Genomic DNA, 20,105 nt, shown 5'->3' with positions numbered 1-20,105 from the left:
AGCAAACAGTAAATAATTAGTTTTTCTTATGTCTGTACTTGATAATGAACACTTTCCACTAAACTCAAGTCATTATTATATCCCATAGAAAATATTAAACCTTTTAGAAACAATTCCTTGAAAACTTTTATGATAATCTGAATTCCAAGCCCAGAAATAAATGTGAGTTGGCATACAGTGTATTTATTTATTAATCATGTACACATGCAACAAAGCGGAAAATCCCACTAGCCTTCAAGTCACCACTCCATTTTCCGTCTCTCTCTCTCTCTCTCTCTCTCTCTCTCTCTCTCTCTCTCTCTCTCTCTCTCCCCCTCTCTCCCTCCCTATCCCCATGTGAACAGGCTTTCACCATGCATCTCTACTATACTTATATTAGATTATTTTATTATGCATTGCACTTGCTAGCCCATGTAATGCCTTATTGGTTTCTATTATTACAAGTCTGTCTGTCTATAGTATGCTTACTTTTAGTGCAAGCTTAGGACTGATGTTGTTGGTTTGATGTTGTAGTGCTAGAGCTAGTGAGATTTGCTCATGATTGTGTGCTTGGCTACCTAAGCTGTTTTCATTATGTTCCTCTTACAATACAGCTTGAAGCCATTTTTCTTGTATCTTATAATGTATGTTAGCTGTATTGTACATGTTACACAAATGTCCGTAGGCAGACATGTAGTTGGCTGCGTATTGCCTGGGTGCTGGTGCCCTCCCTTTGTGTCTTGATCTGGGTGCAATTTGCTTCTTAGCCAGATGTAACATATGGCGTCTGAAACAGTCTCTTGTGACCAAGGGCAACATAAATATCTTATAACGATAGCTATTTTTAGTCATGTGTCTCTATTTTATGCTGAATGCCTGTTCTTTCATTGTATGTTAGTTCCTACCTGACATGGCACCATAATTGTTCCTAGAAGTGTGAAACCAGATTTTGGTTGCAATAATTACATGTCTGTTATTCGAAACTGATGGAACATTATCATGGAGCAGTAAGACTTTGTGTTGCCTTTTTCCATATTCTGGTCATTTTTCACATAATGCTCAAATTAAATTGATCATTTGCTGTTGGTGGTGATCGGCAATAATGGTTTCACCAGGTTTTAACAGCTCATAATAGATGACATCCTTCTGATTACATCAAATACACTTTCCAAAGCAGTTTGGTCTTGCAGTGAAAGTCAATTGTTTGTTAGGAATTACCCATGATTTACAACACATAGGATTCTCAAAATAAATCCATTTTTCATCACCTATCACTATTCGATGGAGAACCAACTTTCTTTTCTATCTGGTGAGCAGAATTTCACAAATAGTCTTTTGATGTGCTTGCTGTCTTTCATTCAGTTCATACGGAACCCATTTTCCCACTTTCTACAACTTTGCCAAAGCTTTCGACCAAAGAGAAATGGCTTTCTGCATCGCATTCATTTGTCTCATGAGATCCTGTTGAGTTTGAGTATCACGTTCATCCAGTATGGCCTCCAACTCATTGTCTTTGAACTTTTCCGATGGTTTCCCACACTCGTCGTTTCTCACATCAAAATCACAACTTTTGAATTTTTGACCCTTTCAAAACACTCTTCTTCCCAAAGAGCATGTTTACTGAAAGCTTCAACAAGCATCTGATGCAATTTTTCAACAGTTTTCTTCAAATGATAACAGAAAACCAATCCTGTTCACAAATCATAGTTCATAGGCACAAAACTCGACATGTTTACAGTTTTGAAACAGATACTGATGTATGGAACTTGGATTACTGTGTGTTAATATTCATCATCAGCCTTTACAGAAAGCAGAAGGCACTGCAGACATGAGCTCATGGGCCATACACTGATGGCTAGCACTAGCTATAGGCAAATTCCAGTTTCATACTTCTACATCTGGTATACATGATCATAGTATGCTCTGAGTTTACAGGTGCTTTTGTCATGAGCTGGGGGCATTGATTAAGTTGTTTTGTACAATATTATGAAAAGAATATGCTGCTACTCACTGTAAAGATGACATGTTGAATTGCAGACAGGCACACTGAGAAGACTGTTCCACATTTAGCTTTCAGCAAGAGCCTTCTTCAAAAATTCACACAAGCAGGTACAGCTCATGCACGCATGACTGCTATCTCTGGCTAGAATGCAGTGGTGTCATGTCAAACTCAAACAGCAATCTGGAGTGGGGTGGGGAAAGGGCAGGATACCAGGATATGCAGATATGCAGGGGAGGGGGGAGTGTTCATCTGGTGGAATACGCAGGGCATGACAAGACTGCAATTTGCAGTATCTGGAGACTATGGAGCATGAAGGTGGTGACGGGGGAGGGGGGGGGGATTGTGAAAGGGGAAGAAGGTCAGTGGGTGCATCAGCAGAGAACAGCACACAGTGAGGGAGAGGGGACATAAATTAGAAGGAGTTGTATGACAAAGGGGGTGGAAACTGTTGGATGGAGAATGCAGGAACAGTATGTTACTGTAGCTTGAGGTGGGTATGATTTCTGGAGCAGAGAATGTGTTGTAAGGATAATGGACATCTGCATAGTTCAGAAAAGATTATGATGCAGGGAGGATACAGGTGGACTTAGTTGTGAAGCAACCATTCAAATTAAGCATGTTATGTTCAGCTGCATGTTGTGTCACAGGGTAGTCCAGTTTGCTTTGGCCAACTCAATAATCCTTGGCACACCATGGTATCTGGTTGTTGTGTACCCATTTGTATCACGTTATTTTAGCTCTCATTGACCAGCACCTATTGCCTGAAATCTAGCTTCCCATCTCAAAGACACCAACCACTTCCTTCACTGATTTTCCACCATCCACATCCTTTTATCTCCCGGACCCCTACTGATACCTCTTCCCTGTATACCAACATCTCTAATTCCTGTGGTCATGCTGCTATTGAATACTACCTCTCCCAGTGTCCTTCATACTCCAGATCCAAAACTTATTCCTTACAAACTTTATCCTAATCAGAACTACTTCTCCTTTGAAGAATAAGTATACAAATAAATCCACAGCATAGCTGTGGCTACCTGCAAGGCACCCTCCTTTGTCAACCTGTTTGTGGATCATATAAAGGAAATCTTCCTAGCCTCCCAAAATCCCATACCCCAGTCTGGTTGAGGTTCATTGATGAAGACAACCTGCCCTCATTCCATCACAACTCCTTCCATCCACTTCACCAGGTCCTCCTCAAACCAGCATACCACCTTCTTGGACATTGACCTGCTTCAGTCTGATGGCTCCATCCACGTCTCTGTCCTCACTAAACACACCAACAGTAGGTTACTGTAGGTTGAGACTGGGATAATTTTGGGAGCAACAACCCACCAACTACCCACCAATAGTATCTGTATTTCAACGGCTGCCTTCTCTTCCATGCCATTTCTTGAGGTATATTTCAGTAAAATGCACGTATTTTATCATAAATTACTCAGACAAGCACTAATCATTGTGCATTTCATACAAGAACACAAAACAGATTTCAGAATTTTTTTTAAGAAAAAAGAGAGAGAGATAGAGAGAAAGAGGAAGATCAGAAATGTTCAATTTCAGTTAACAGCCCTTTCATCTCTTCAGCCATATTACATCTTAACTTTTGTGTACATCTTTATATGGTGTAATTACAAATTGTCTATAAAAATTTGTTTGTATCATCACTCCTTGTACCATTTGTCATTAAAATTTTCATCTCACCACATAGTGGAGGTCTGGCCTTGGTAGCCAGAGATTGTGGTGATGCATGTGTGAGTTACATTTGCCAAAAGCTTTGTTTGACAATCTTTTTGTTGTGTCTATCTGTGACTTTTATCCTTTTCATAATACTCTCATTATTCCACCCTGATTTTACATTATTTAAAATTTTCATCTAATTTTTCTGATAAATTTGTTACATCACAACCTTGCCTTTTCCCTTCTTTCTTCTGTCCACACCAATCCTTCCTTGTCCAGATCATGTACTGGCTTCTTCCATCTCTCTCATTCTCCACCTTTTTCTACCCCCACCCCCTCTCCTACACTTTACCTCTTATAAGCTCTCCCCTCTGAACTCCTTTTGTCTTGTTGTGCAGCCACTGAGTCACCTGTTGAAAGACTTGCCTTCTCTACCTGCCCAGGCAACTGCTATTGATAATCAACAGTCAGTCTCAATGTGGCCACAGGCATATGTGTTTATGTGTCTGTGAAGTTATGTGTGAAAATGTATACTTCTACTAGAGACTGAGCAGGAGCTCAAAAGCTGGTAAAATACTGTTTCTGTTGTGTGTTTCTATGCAACACATCAGTCAGCTGTGGGTGAGTGATTGCCTCTCCTTTATTTTATGTTTTTATTCATCCAGGAAATTCCATTATCATTATCCCCAAATATTCAGGTTTATTCATAGATGCCTGTGGGTTTTCAGAAGATGTCTCTGTAAGAACTACAAGAGGTACAGAAAATTGACACATGTCAGTGGATAGAGGAACTTTCAAGTTTTTAATTCATATTACAGGCTCTCAATGTTGGCGTAAAATGTAAATATGATAGTCTTGCCATACAGTTCCCAACACAACATGGTTGATATCACTGGCCATGTTAATTAGCCTTCATTTGAGCTCTTCCATATTAAATGGTAGTGAGACAGACACACACAATATTTGACATAGCACCATAAGAAGAAGTCACATGCAGCTAAGTTAGATGTCAGTGTGACCGATTGAAGAAGAGGAGAGTCACTATGGGAAGCGCATTCAGTCCAACATTGAGGCAAATCGACATATAGATAAACATGAATGTCTGAAAGAAAGTGTGTTTGAGCAGCATCATGTTGCAAAATGAAGTCTTCCCTGTCTTGCTATAATTGTGGCAGAAGCCATTGCTGCAGCATGTCTAGATACATGAAATGAGTCAAAGTTTTCTCCACAAAGAAAAACATTTATAAACATTTTGACAGGACATGCACAAAAGACATAACATTTAGGTGAATCAGGAATGTATTGCACTATCTTATGTGGATATTCTGTGCCTCAAAAATGCGATTATGACAGTTCACCTTTACAGACATGTGAAATGTGGCTTCGTCACTGAAAACCAACTTCTGTGAAAAACTGTCTTCCTCAAGCAGCTGCTGCAACTCATTGCAAAAATCAGAGCAAAGCTTATTGTCCCAAATAGTCAGTGCATACAACAATGGCAGCCGGTAAGGTTTTACATCCAGACGTTTGCTTAAATTGCACGAGACTTTTGAATGTGATATCTGCAGTTCTCTGCTCACCTGTGTTTTCAGTTTCTTTGGGCTCCTGAGAAATGTTTGCCACATGTGTTAAACTTTCTCTGCCGAGAGTCCTGGACAGCCTACATTCTTCACAATTCATAAGCAGCAAGTCTCATGGATTCTGTTGTACCACACACGGATTGTTTTGTTTGTTGGAAATTTTACTGAATGTTTGGTACAAAAGCATTACTGAACCATCACAGTTATGTTAACTGAATTCAAGGGCACATAATGTATACATCAGTTCATTGTACATCTTGTTCTGACAAGTTAGTTCCCTAGTGCTGTTCTTTGCAGTTGTGCCAGTGTGTGTATTGCAAATCGAACCTCAGAGAGATGCTCTATCCTCTGGTATGAGTTGTTTTCTGTGTGTCTTTTAGTTATCACATGAGTGCCTTCTTAAACCTTTTCCAGGACATGTTAGCAATGTTTGAAAGTTATTTTTTAGAGATAGAATAGGAAATTATTGTGAAAAAGATAGTTGCTACTACCATATAGTGGCCTCAGCGGCCACAGACTGCGAGTTCTGTTTGCATGAGTGTGTGTGTGTGTGTGTGTGTGTGTGTGTGTGTGTGTGTGTGTGTGTCTGTCTGTCTGTGTTGTCTGTTTCTGACAAAGACCTTGTTGGCCAGAAGCTCACTTTCTGACAATCTTTTTGTTGTGTGTATCTGTGACTCAATATCTCCACTATTTGGTGAGTTGCAACTATCTTTTTCATAATATTGTTACATTTCATCATGGATTTTCCATTGTTTGATAGGAAATTATTACTGGTTTAAATAATGTAATTTATATGGGATATGGAGATAATTTCTTCAAGATTAAGATATCTCAGCAGACATATTGCTTAGTTACAATGTTAAATACTGTACATAATTTCATGATTATTTTAAGATATCTCAGCAGACATATTGCTTAGTTACAATGTTAAATATTGTACATAATTTAATGATTATTTTTAGGAAGGACATAATTTTCATAGCCTATATACTCCTGGTTGTACAGACATTGATACACACACTTTTTCTGACCAGCAGCAGGTTCAAAAATGTTATTTATGAAAGGTATTCAAAAGGAAAGGTATGAAGCAACAATGTGGGTATAATTGAAGTATTTATTCGAAGATAATCACAGGAGGCCTCAGTGCATTTATCCCACTGTTTCACGAGCTGAAGGATTCCCTATTCCCAGAATTCCCATGACTGTGATAGATGCCAATCCTCCACTGTGTCTTTCAGTTCATAGTCTGCATCGAAGTGCTTCCTGTGACAATGTTTTTGTCCATGCTGTAGGGCAGATGCTTATACTGTTCCCACTTGAACTTTTCCATTACACTTTGTGTGACCTTCAAGACATGTGGATGTTCATTATCATGGAGCAGAATCACTTGCTTTGTGAACAACCCAGGATGAATGCCTTTCCATAGCCTCCAGACTGTCTCACAGTACATGTCACTGTTAAAGGTTTTTCCATGCTCGAAGAATTCAATGAGTATCGGATCTCAGATGCTGAAAAAGGTGGTGATGTGATGACTTGTGCTTCCATTTCCTAGATGTCTCACTATGTTAGCCCAAAGCTGCATATGTAAATTTTAACCAGTTTGGTTGTTATGACATTTGTACCCTTTTATTTGAACACTCCTTACAATCGTTCAGCAGTGTGAAATTCTAGTACCTGATTGGTCTTGTTACATATGGATATACAATTGTCATTTCATCAGGAATGCATACTCCCAGAAAACTAATTTATTTTTAGTATCTCTTTCTTGTTCAGTATTTTATTTATTATTTGTATTTATGATATTAATTTATAGCTTACAGTATATAATGACACGCACATTTTTTAAAGTACTTGGTGGCCCCATAGCAAAGTATCAGGTCGGATTCTGTATTTCACTGCTCCTAGGAATTCTCCTTGGACTTACCATTGGAAATAGGCACATCCAATAAAAAAAATTAGTCTCCTCAGGAGACATCATCTACCTCTGCAGATTATTGGTCTATGTGTCTGGCTGCTGTGCAGAGCTTTGTGATCAATTTGCAGTTCTGCTGTGGATTTTCCTTAGTGGAAGGACTGGAACAGGGTGCACTTGGGCTTATAATGCCAACAGAGGAGCTATGTGAGGGCTTTAGTGTTAATAAAGCTGATAATGGGCAGGAGAGTGATTTGCTGAAGTGACGCCCTTCCATTCCACTTCCAGTGATGTCATTGATAAAGGATGACATAGCAGTCGGTCAATTCTGATTGGCCCACAGTAAGAGGAGCTTTGGGAGACATCATGATAATGCCATGTTACATGGCCTCTAGTCTCAGTAATGGCCTCAATCTGGCAAGGAAGTGTGTCAACAAGTTTCTCCAGGTAGTCCATCAGAAACCATCGTGGTGATGCAGAAGAGAAGATAACACTTGGTTATCAATAAAGTTGGCATAACCATCGTGGTACATGTTCGCTGTAACCTGAATGAGTGAATCGAAGTCATACTGTATAAAACACCCCTAGAACATCACAGAACCACATCTACAATCTCCAAACACTACCATTAAAATGGCATCCTGGGTTCTTTTGTGCACACAGTGGTTGCATAATTTTAAAGGTGAGAAAATCATGTTTCAGTGGACTAAAATATTAGTTTTCTGCCAGCTACTGCCCAATTTCTGTGTTGTTTGGCACTTCTAACTGTGTGGCTTCAGGTGTTGTTATGAGCAAATGCCCTTTTGCGAGGTACCCAGCTCAAAATGTCCATTGCATGCAAGTCCATTTCCAAAGTTCATTCAGAAGATGGTTGATGTTAACCTGCATTCACTGACAGCAGCAATTTCTGTTGGATTTGAAACAGATTCTTCTTGACACAGTGTGACACTCATCTGTGGGTCCCAGCAGTTAAGAGCTCTGTATGACCATTGCTCTTATTCCATGTTATACATAGCTGTGAGTAGTACAACAATCCTTGAAGACATGTTCGACAGTCGCATTGATACACCAACATACCAGGCATCTTATTGACTTAGTGGTCATGGGCATGTCCAAACAGGATAGCTGATTTCTGTCATGTTTCAAGTGACCCATCTTATTACGCTGATTCTGTACAACTGATTGGCACACATGCACCCATTCCACTGCCATTACTTGTATTACTGATTGACGGTCTATGACTACATGGGACCAGTTCTACACCATCTGCTGTCCTGCAAAGTAACCAGTTCACTCTCTTAAGGGGATGACTAATAATTTCTCATATGTACCTACTTTAAGTATGGAAAAAATTAAGCTGCACCATTAAACACTATGTAAAATTTTGGTCCTATTCCTTTTTTTGTACTCCCAGTTAAAAAAAAAAAAAAAAAAAAAAAAAATGAGGCACTGCATAGTGGAAGGTCAGGATGTACCACCATTAACAAATTCCTGCCTGTTTAACCACTATAGTATGCAAACAGCTGTACTTTATGTAAAAAATATGCTTCTAATGTTTTATTCAAGATGTTTACCAATGCAGTAATCTTTATGTCTGTCAGATATTATTCTGAAAAAAAAAAAAATTATTACAGGATTTGAACAGTCTTGCAGCAATGGTGAGAGGTGACTTAAGTAAACTAAATCGAATGATAATCTGTTCACTTATTACAATAGATGTTCATGCAAGAGACATCATTACTTCACTAGTGAAACTGAATGTACAAAACAGGTAACTAAAGTTTTATTAAAAATCTTTCACATTTTGATTTTGATTTAGCTTTTTTTCTCAAATACAGATATTAAAAAAATTATTACCATTTCATTAAAGTACAAGCAAACAATAATCATAATAGCTACTAGCCAAATAATTAATACTGTAATTTCTTCAGTTAATATTTGCACAAGAAGAAATGTTGTCCTGCACATTGGCAGCAAAGTCATCAATGTAAACTTTTTTACATTTTGATGATAAATGTAGTGCAATAATACATGTTAAGCACATACACACACACACACACACACACACACACACACACACACACACAGAGAGAGAGAGAGAGAGAGAGAGAGAGAGAGAGAGAGAGAGAGAGAGGGGGGTTGTGTGGTGTTCTGTTAAAATTGATTAATTGGCATGCCAGGTTGTCATTAATTTCTTTGCTTTGAGCAACTTATCACCAATAGCGATTCTTCCCAAGTTGGTGAAGTTTTATAAGAGGTTTTTTTCTTCATTCACAAAAGTTATATATGGGTAACGGAATTTGAATGTGACTGCATATCATTTGATGATATCCATGTGAAGAACATACCATAACTGCAACTCATGTGAAAGGATGGAGAAAGTCTGGTATTGGACTATCAGTTGTTGCAGATGAATGAAATAGCCAAGACCACTGGCATTTAGAAATACTGCTGCATTTCAGATGAAGAATTAACTGTAACAAATCTGGTTGTAGTGTGGGTCCAATATTTGCTGTGAGTCGACCAAAAAGAAGGCATATTGTCCTGTTGAAAGATGACTTGATATCTCCAGGCATTTATAAAGTGACCTACTGTTTATCATCGATGCTGAACCAGGGACAACTCAGGAATCCCCATCCTCCCATTGGAAAGCCACACTTCAAGTTCATTCGACAAAGGTGCTTTGCCAAAGTAAAAAAGGTCTTTAAATAGAAGCTATTGGAACATCCGTTGTGTTCATCCCAGTGGGATTTCTCTGACTTCTACCTAATCCCACATTTAAGAAATTTTTAACTGGAAAACATTATTAGTCCAGTGAAAAGGTAATTGCAGCTGTTTTGTTGGTCTTCCAAACCAAATGTCAGGGATCAAATCTTCTCACTGGAAGAGAGACAGTGTGCAGATACATGTCTTTTCCTCACATAAAAAGAATCTTTCACAGTCAAGTAAGGTGATTTTTCTCTTAGACCATGTTAAACAGATATCTGATTAATTTTCTTGTCATTTCTTCTAACAATTCTATACCGATTGCATTTGCAGTAGCTAAAATCTCTGTTTCTAATAATGGAATATCACCTTTGTGTCTACAATAGTATCTCATTGTTTGTATGCAATTGTAAAATTTCAGCAGAGCTATTTGATATACCTTCACTCAAGATGCATGTGATTTCAGAGATCACATGTCCATACAGTTCACAGGCCCACTTATAGAGGCACCTAGGTCAAACCCCTGGCATGATGTGGTGAGCTGCCAAGGAAAGAGTATTATTTAAGTGCTCATAAAAGAGTGCTCTGCATATTCTTTACCATGTATTACTGTTGTACAGTCAATGTGTTCAGTACTGTGCACAACCTGTATCTTATATGTTGCTCCACAAAGTACCACGTTCATAAATCATATCTGTTCCTGCAACAGCAAACTTGGCAATGAGCGAGGCTTATGTCTGCTCTGCTTGTCAGTGTCAGTGCTAAGTAACCTTACAAATACTCCATCATGTCACTCCCTAGCAGCAAACTTTCACAGAACAACAGCAGGCTCTCACCACTACTCTCAATCAGGTGGTCTCTGTGTGTCCGCAGCAGGTTACTCTCCCTCCAGTACAGTTGTCACCCTTTTCCAGCATATAATGAATCTGCTGATGATTGGGATTCCTTTGTGACATCTCTACACCAGAAGTTCCACGTTTTTTGCATGGGTGATTCAAGCCTGCATAGGGCTTTCCCTCTTTCCTAACTTTCGCCTTGCATTTATCAGTTGTTTTGCTGACATGCACCTTTGCAAGACCCAGCCAGCTTATCATTTGATGAAATGTTCAAGCTTCTTTCAACCTATTACTGTGAGAGAATGCATGGCATTGCAGCACATTTAGAATTTTACCATTGTCAAATATGCCCAAACCAATCTTACAAAGCCTGGGCTGCAGTGTTGCATGGGTTGAGCTGTCTTTGTAAATGTGTCACTAGTACACATTGCAAATCCTATGCTTGTCATATGGTGCATGATGTTATTATTCATCTGGCCCTGAGTAGGAAAGTCCACAAAAAGCTCTTCAGTGTGAAAATCCAATGCTTATGGATGTACTCAACACAGCACAGTTCTTTGAAGTGTCATGGGCTGCAGATGGTCAGATTGCTGCATGGGGTGAGGTATTGGAAGTTGCTGAGTTGACCTCTTTTAGCTATGCAGCAAGTGTTCAGGATAATGGGGAAGCTGTTTGCAGCAGTACAACCTTTGATTCAGCATCACATAGGGCAGAATCAGTTACAGCTGCAGCAGCAACAACCCTTGTCACAACAGTGGCCTCCTGCTGCCCTTGTGTCTGTCCTGTTCTGCTTCATCAAACATAAATTTGCTTTGTGCCTGAAGGGATGGCCTGTTTGCAACAAGTGTCAAAAGAAAGGCCACATTGCATCAGTGTGTAACTCCTCTTCAAACATGATGGATACAGTAGTACTGATGGACATAAACTGTATCTCGGCAATGACTGTCTCGCCAAACAAATTGTGTATTGACCTGTGTGTGTTTAATAAACCGCTAAAAATGAAAGTGAGCACAGAAGCTGTAGTGACTGTAGTAAACACACAAACATAAACGGAGTTGGGCTCCCCTCTTCCCACTAGGTTACACGAAAGTTGGTTTGCTACAATAAACAGCAGATTCCAATCCTTGGTCAGTTCTCTGCTCCTGTCTCATACAAATCTGTTGTTTGCACTCTGACCTTCCTTGTTGTCATTCCCCTACCACAGACCTGCTTAGGTCAGAAGTGTTTAATGCTTTCACTCTCTCCATTGTTGATGAGGTAAATTTAGTGTAAGATCAAGTTCTGTATCAGCAACCGGAGTCCCTCTACTCTGAGTTTTCATCTCTGTTTTCTGCTTGGTTCAGTTGTGCTACCAGTTTTCAGGCCAATATTTTGATGAAAGAATCCACTCACCCAAATTTTTTTTCTTTTTTTTTGGGCACAGCAGGTGCTTGTGACTACGTAAGGCCAAATTAGACTATTTGATGTCGCTCCATGTCATTTAGCTTATTTCTTCCAGTGAATGGCCTACAACAGTGGACATCATTTGGAAGCTTCACCTCTGCAGTGACTTCAGTGTCATGAGTAATGCACAGTCCAGCTTTTCAGCATTTTTTAGAGCAGCTTACAGCCTCTGTGCCCAACTGCATAAGTTACCTTGACAATATTGTTGTTTTGGGTTCTTCCACTGAAGACCACCTTAACATCTCCAATCACTGTTTTCTGTTTTGCAGTCTATGTCTCTCAAGTGCAATCTTAACAGATCTCAGTTTTTTCAGTTGTCAATTGAGTACCTAGGTTTTGGGATTTCTTGCTCAGGGCTCAAGCTGTTGCGTCACCATGTTGATGCGATTGCAGCTTTGCCTCAGTTGATCTCCATTAAGGAACTGCAGGCATTTCTAGGTGGAGTTGCATATTGGCATAAGTTTTTGCCAAACACATCCACTGTTGCTCAGCACCTGCATGTGCTTTGCATAAAAATGTGCCTTTCTTCTGGTCCCCCGTTTTTGACCAAGCATCTGCTTTGCTTAAATCTAAGCTTCAATCTGTCCTATGTCAGGCCAGTTCAGCATCTAGTGTTGGCTAGAGATGCCTTTCGGCATGGTCTTGGCATGGTGTTGGTGTACACATATGCAAACAGGCCTGAACGACCCATTGCTTACTCTTCTAAGACTTTAACCCCTGCTCAGCAGCAGTATTCTCAGACTGAGAAGGAGGCTTTAGCAAATGTGTTTGCTCTCAAGAAATTTCACATCTTCTTGTATAGTTCTAAGTACCATTTAATCACAGATCACAAGCCGTTGGTTGCTCTTTTTCATCGCTTGGCTTCTGCACCAGACAAGGCAGCACATCATCTGCAGTGGTGGGCTGTCTTCCTCTCTTGATATCATTATCAGATCCATTACCAGCTGCTGGTGCAACATGGCATTGCTGATGTCTTATTTCCCCTTCAGACCAGGTTGGACCCAGCATTCAATCAGGACAAATTGCTTTGTTTATATTTGGATATTGAGAACCAGAATGTGGCCAATGGTTGTCCCATCAGTAGTGCAATGATAGCATCAGCCATCGCCGTGGATCCTGTACTTAGTCGGGTTTTCTCTTTTTGTGCGGCACAATTGGCCATAACAGCCCCCCCCCCAACCCCCCACCCCCCACCCCACCCCCCTGTGCCTTGGATGCCTTGCATCATGATTACTTCTCCCTCAAGCACCATCTCACCAACTTTCTGGGTCTAACAAGGTTCTTTGTTAGCTACAGATGATGCTGCTCACAAGGCTGTGATTCACACTTTCTTACACTGTATTACGTGTGTGGTTTCAGCATGGCAGTCATTGGGAGGCCTCTCACACCAAAGCTTTGGCCTGCCAGCATGTGTATTGGCCAGGCATGTGGCTTATCAGTGCTTGCACTCACTGTGTACAGCTGCATGCAGCCCCACAGGCATCTTTTTCTTCCTCGTCGATGCTGCAGCGCCCATGCGAAGTCTACATGTCAATTTTGCTGGGCCCTACCTAGGTCAGTATTAGCTCATTGCAGTGGATGCCTATTCCAAGTTTCCCTATGTGGTGTGCTGTCTGTCCACTTTGATGGCAGCCACTGTTTCAGCACTATCTAAGATTTTTGCTATTGAGGGACTTCTGTGCACCGTGATTACCAATAATGGCACCTGGCTTGTATCTTGAGAATTTGTATCTTTTTGTCAGGCTAGGGGTGTTCTCCACCTCACAGCTCCCCTGTTTCATACTCAAACTAATGGTGAGGCTGAAGGCATTGTTTTTACATTTAAAACTCAGACACAGAAGTACCAGGTGATCAAAAAGTCAGTATAAATTTGAAAACTTAATAAACCACAGAATAATGTAGATAGAGAGGTAAAAGTTGACACACATGCTTGGAATGACATGGGGTTTTATTAGAACAAAACAAAAAAAAAACAAAAAAACAAAAAACAAAAAAAAAAGAGTTCACAAAATGGCCAACAGATGGTGCTGGACAGCAAAACGTCAGTGACCGCGAATGACAATCGCGTATAAAAGGAGCTGTAATGAGAGAGAAAAACAGATGCGCCAGCAGTCACAGCATGTTGACGTTACCTGAAAAGGCGCTTTTAATGAAGCTGTATTATCAGAATGGGGAATGTGCTACTTCAGCATTACAATCCTATCGCCATAGGAAGGGGATTCGAACAGGTAAAGGTTGGTTGACAAATGCAGCTGTGGCAAGAATGATTTTGAAGTTCAAAGCCTCGGGTTGTTTAGACAATAGACCCTGTAGTGGCCGACCGAGCACGTGGCATAATGCTGCTGAGACAGTTCAGGAAGAAATGGAAAGTGGGTTTGTCTGTGCACGGGGAAGTCAGCACTCGTGCAGTCACATGTCCCACTGGCATTCCATACACTACTGTTTGGTCGGCACTTAGGCATACCCTTTGATGCTACCCATACAAAATCCATCGGCATCATGAACTGTTACCTGGCGATTTAGTGAAGTGGAGGGCATTTGCGGTGTGGGCGTTTCAGAAGACGGTGGAAGATGACAATTGGTTGAGTAATGTGTTGTGGACCGATGAAGCTCATTTCATGCTCCGAGGGTCTGTCAACACCCACAACTGCAGAATTTGGGCTACCGAAAACCCTAGAACTGTCGTGGGAACTCCATTACATGATGAGAAAGTCATAGTATGGGTCGGATTTACCACATCTATCGTTATCGGGCCTTTTTTCGCCGAGGAAATGCATGATTATGGTTTTGTAACTGGTACCATGATGGGTGAGAGGTACGCCGATATGTTACAGAATCACATCATCCCCAGCCTGGCTGATAAATACCTGCTGGAATGTACGATGTTTATGCAGGATGGCGCTCCACCCCATATTGCTAGACGCGTGAAAGATCTCTTGCGTGCGTCGTTTGGTGATGATCGTGTGCTCAGCCACCACTTTCGTCACACTTGGCCTCCCAGGTCCCCAGACCTCAGTCCGTGTGATTATTGGCTTTGGGGTTACCTGAAGTTCCAAGTGCATCATGATTGACCGACATCTCTAGGGATGCTGAAAGACAACATCCGATGCCAATGCCTCACCATAACTCCGGATATGCTTTACAGTGCTGTTCACAATAATATTCCTCGACTACAGCTATTGTTGAGGAATGATGGTGAACATACTGAGCATTTCCTGTAAAGAACATCATCTTTGCTTTGTCTTACTTTGTTATGCTAATTATTGCTATTCTGATCAGATGAAGCGCCATCTGTTGGACATTTTTTGAACTTTTGTATTTTTTTTTTGTTCTAATAATATCCACTGTCATTCCAAGCATGTGTGTCAAATTGCACCTCTCTATCTACATTATTCCGTGATTTATTCAGTTTTCAAATTTATACTGACTTTTTGGTCACCCAGTATGTATCTGGCAAGTTTACTGAATTTGCTTTATAACCTTTTTTGAGTTTCTACCATTTCACTCCAGTGGGGAACAGGATTCTGGTGGAGTTGCTAGATGGATGCCAAGAATGGACCTTCCTTCACCTGCTGCATCCAAGTCCGCATCCTCCAAAGTTGCCCGCTCTGCATCAGTTCTAGCTATGTGCTTCTGCCTGGGTTCATGTTTTCAGTCACCAACCGTACTGGGTTCCTGCTGTCATCAAACATCGCCAGAGCAGGTGCCTGTGCCTCTTTTGCAGACGTCCCATTACTATGACCAGCTGCAACCATGCATGGCAAGGTCGTTCTGGAGGTCCCACACCACTGATGCCTGTTCCTGTGTTGCAGATGGTCTGGTTCACACTGCAGTGGGTATCTTTGCCTGGTGGATCACTGTCTGGGATTCCTGTCTCTGCCCCCAGTCCTTGACTCCTGTCGCTGGTACAGCCCCCACTGCACCTGACGCCACCACCGCCTCTGTTGCTGCATCCTGTGTGGCCATCATATCCAGTGCCCTTGCTGATGCCTCTGGCACTGACTGCTGACCTTGACAAGGATGTCACTGTGTAGGCACAGACCCTGGTCCTGCCCTGTGGCCTCTCACAAGAGGGGGATGGCATGCCAAACCACCCCTCATCACTTCCGCCCCTATTTGCCGGATCCTGCCTGCCACGTCATCGTCAGGTGATGAAATGGAAGTCAGTGCCTTCATTGGTGTTTTCCATGACTTCTAATCTCAGTGCATTGTGAGAACAGTGCTTTCTTCATAGTACCAGTGCTTTTTCAGTACTAGTGTTTTTTTGTATCTTTCAATTTTTCTGTACCATGTATTTCCCTGTGCCTAGTGTTTTTATATACATATGTGGTTTTCCCACCCCTCAGAATGGAGGACTAATATACCATAACTCATGATGTGCACAATTTCAGAGATCATTCGTCCATACATTTCACAGGCTCACATATGGAGGCCACCTGGGTTGGCCCCCTGGTGAGCTCTGGTGGAACAGTGATTGCAAACAAGTACTTCGTCTATTCTTTACCCTGTATTACTGTTGTCCAGTCAATGTGATCAGTGCTATGCACTACCTGCATTTTAAGTGTTGCTCTATATGTTCTACTATGTTTCATAAGTCATGTTTGTTCTTTCTGGAGCACTTTTAGCCATCTAGAATCCAAATCGAGTGTTTCTGTTCTTCTGGAGATGCTACTGAATGCCTGTTTCTCCTCAAATGTGTCTACTGCATTGATCACTATGCTGACCTCTGCCCTTCTTGTATTTAAGTGAAATAAATATCACAGGGCCAGCTTTCAACTTTCATTCATGAGTTATACCATAAAACTTTACATCCAGAATCATGTACACGTACTGATTAGCGTATGTGAATGAGTAATGGACTATGGCTCATTTCAGACACTGGATTACACTTGTTTATAAGTCAGTCACTCCTTCAGCACTAGACTGGATTTGACAAAACTACACATCAGTTTATAATAAGTCTAAGATTCATCTGCTGACTGAATGACTAAATTGATACTTACTTTTAAAGTATGTATTATTTCATCATTAGGATTTATCATATTCAGTGTCACAAATAACAAATCATTTCTAATATTTTAAAATTAATATTTAACACTTAAAGACAACTGTCTAGTGATATCACACTTATTACAATGTTGGTAAATAAATTTGACCATTACAATCAGTTTCTGCCAGGCAGATGATGGTAATTCGAGACCAGACCATTCTAATCCACTCATATCCACAGATATATTTTTGTCGCCATTCCTGTACTGTCAGTAATGTGTATATCTCAACATGCCACTTGCCAATAGTTTACTGATTCCAGGATTACTTGTTAAATATATCTCAAAGAATTTTAATTTAAGGCTGCCATTATATTATCTTGAACCTTTTACTGACAGTTTTGTGAGATACAGTAGCATTAGAAAGATATTATAATATCTGATTGCTTGCATGATGGTTTATAAAATAATTAAACAAGCTGAACACTTGTAATTTATTGAATTATTTCATAACCTTGTGTAATTTAAAAAACTGATCCACAAAATGTGGATTATTTTTCAGAAGTAAAGCAAAAGTAATACTTTGTAAGATTTATTTTTCTGCTCCCTTCACTTTACTTCTACTGCATCATGTGTATAAAAATTCAGTAGTCTCATCTGTCCATTCAACAATTGTTTTAGGGAAAACTAGAAAATGTTTTGCTGAAATTGACAAAGAGTTGCAACAGGCTCAAACTTTTGGAGTGAAGTTCTGTCTTGGCATTCTTGTCATACGAAGCAGACATTAGCGCCTCCTTAAGAGCAAGGAAAGATCTTTTTGTCACCTCAATCCAGACAAATTTGCCATCTCCCTGTAATAGTTCTTACAAGGGATGTACCTTTCTATGAAAGATCTTTATGAATAACCAACAGAATGAACACATTCCAAGAAAACTTTCCATATCATGAATGAGCTGAGGCATTGGAAAGCTGTTGACTGCTCTCATTGTCTCTGGATCAGGATGGACTACATTGGTGTTAACTAACAGCCCCAAGAGTTTTATTTCCTGGGTGATAAAGAGCCACTTTTATGAATTGAGTTAGAGGGATGCAGTCTGAATACACTTCAACGTGGCTGTCAAGTGGTATAGATGTTCTTCAAATTTCTTCATAAAAATGATAAAATTGTCCATAGTGCAGAGACACATTGTTCATTTAAGGTATCAAAGTAGGTTGTCCATCATAGGTTTGAAGGTGACTGACACGTAACATAACATACCAGGAGTTATAAAGGCAGTCCTTCTAAAGTCAGCCTTGTATACCTTCATTTGCCAATAGCCCTGCTACATGTCCATAGTTGAGAAACATTTTGTCTTTTCATGCATTTTAGAATGTCACTAATGCATGGCAATGGATAGACATCTTTCTTTGTGATTCTGTTCAGTTGTCAGCATTTGATGCAGAAATGCCATGTGCCACTATACTGATGCCTTTTCTGTAGTCTTTTTCTCCTCTTGTTTATCCTGGCTTCTTGAGATTCTAATAACCCTACCACAACAAAGGTCAGAATTTAATAACGGTTGTGGTGTTGCTCATGCTGCTAAATACTGCATTTTCGGGCAACAACAGTCATATTATGTGGCAGGTGTCATTAGAGCACAGTTAATAAAGTCACTTCATGTAATAATCAAAAAACTAGGCACTCATCTTTTTGTGTTTCCCACGCTGGTCTCGATGTAAAATCATGGCTCAATCGTTGAAAATCTAGGTGGTTACGATTCCAAGCTCGGATGCAAAGAGGCCTAGGTTTTATTCTGCTATATTCAAAAGTTTTGTAGATGCGCTTCACAAACCATTCTTGAAGCTTACACTTTTGTTGAAAACATCTTTCTCACAGTCACTGTTAAAGTTCACATTTTATAAGCGGACTACAATACACGTCTTTCCTACATGATGTCCAAGACTTCACCTTTTCAAGGTCCGACTCTCTAACAACTTAACAACCAATTAACTATCGCTTACGTGCCCAAAAATCAGAGTTACAAGTACATCAAAGATCATAGTGACAAAAGAAAGAATACACATAAGAATAATATCATTGCAATATAAACATATCGATGTATCAAAAGTGAAATCAAATCTGAATGTTGTCTCAGAAATATGTTAAGTAGTTAACAGAAATACAGTAGAATATTACTGGTATCAAGAGGTTCAGGTGAGGTACCATAATGGTTACGTAATTCAAGTACCATTACAAGATCTCTTGTGAAGAGACGCTATACAATAAGTTCCGTAGTGGTGTAGGTCAGTCAATGAAGTTACACAACAGTTAATAATTTAACTTTTGAAACTGCCAGCTTGTTGGCATTTATGAAAAGAAAAACACTCTCATGCAGTCAGCAAACTTTGTGTAACATTGTGTGTGTAATGGGCCTTACTAAATCGCAAATTGTTCTTATGAATTAATTAAGCTGCTGTGCAGTGTTGCTAGGCAATGTAATTAACAAGATTATATGTGTCTCAATTAACACTGGACTTCTATATTATGAATAAACTTTTGGTTCCTTTATTTTATTTTATTTTTATTTATTTATTTATTTATTTTCTGTCAAAATCAGAACCTGTCTCAAAATTAATTTCCAACTTCGTGCATTAAATCCAAGGGCATTTGCAACTAATGTACATGATTTTCTGGACAGTTCTATCATGCACTGGCGTGTAACATATTTGAAATTGAGTGCGCAGGTTTCAGTTTTACCTAATGGGCTAAACGACTTTTTTAATAACGTGATGTGTCTGTCCCATGTAAAGTTTAAATGAGACTGGATTTACTGTTCATTCGGGTCAAGATCACAAAATAAAATTCACCACATAGGTCAGTGAACTGTACATGAGCACTTCTAGCACTCTAAGTGCTAACTTGTCTCAGAGTAAAAGCCGCACATAAATTTACACTTTTTTATGCTTACAAAATTCAAAAACTTTTATATTAAATAAATTATG

The 20,105-nt window shown here is 39.9% G+C and overlaps 1 protein-coding gene across 1 annotated transcript in view; it reads left to right on the top strand.

The window, feature by feature from the left end:
• The window catches only part of LOC124613475 (dynein axonemal heavy chain 6-like), a 984,594-nt gene that overhangs the window by 255,999 nt on the left and 708,490 nt on the right, over positions 1–20,105 (top strand). The window contains exon 81 of the mRNA XM_047142181.1: positions 8,785–8,921. Coding sequence (XP_046998137.1) covers positions 8,785–8,921 — 137 coding nt within the window. The remainder of the gene's footprint in view (positions 1–8,784; positions 8,922–20,105) is intronic.

This window comes from Schistocerca americana, chromosome 4 (assembly GCF_021461395.2).
Source record: "Schistocerca americana isolate TAMUIC-IGC-003095 chromosome 4, iqSchAmer2.1, whole genome shotgun sequence".
NCBI lineage: Eukaryota > Metazoa > Arthropoda > Insecta > Orthoptera > Acrididae > Schistocerca > Schistocerca americana.
This window is presented reverse-complemented; position numbering and strand designations above follow the sequence as displayed.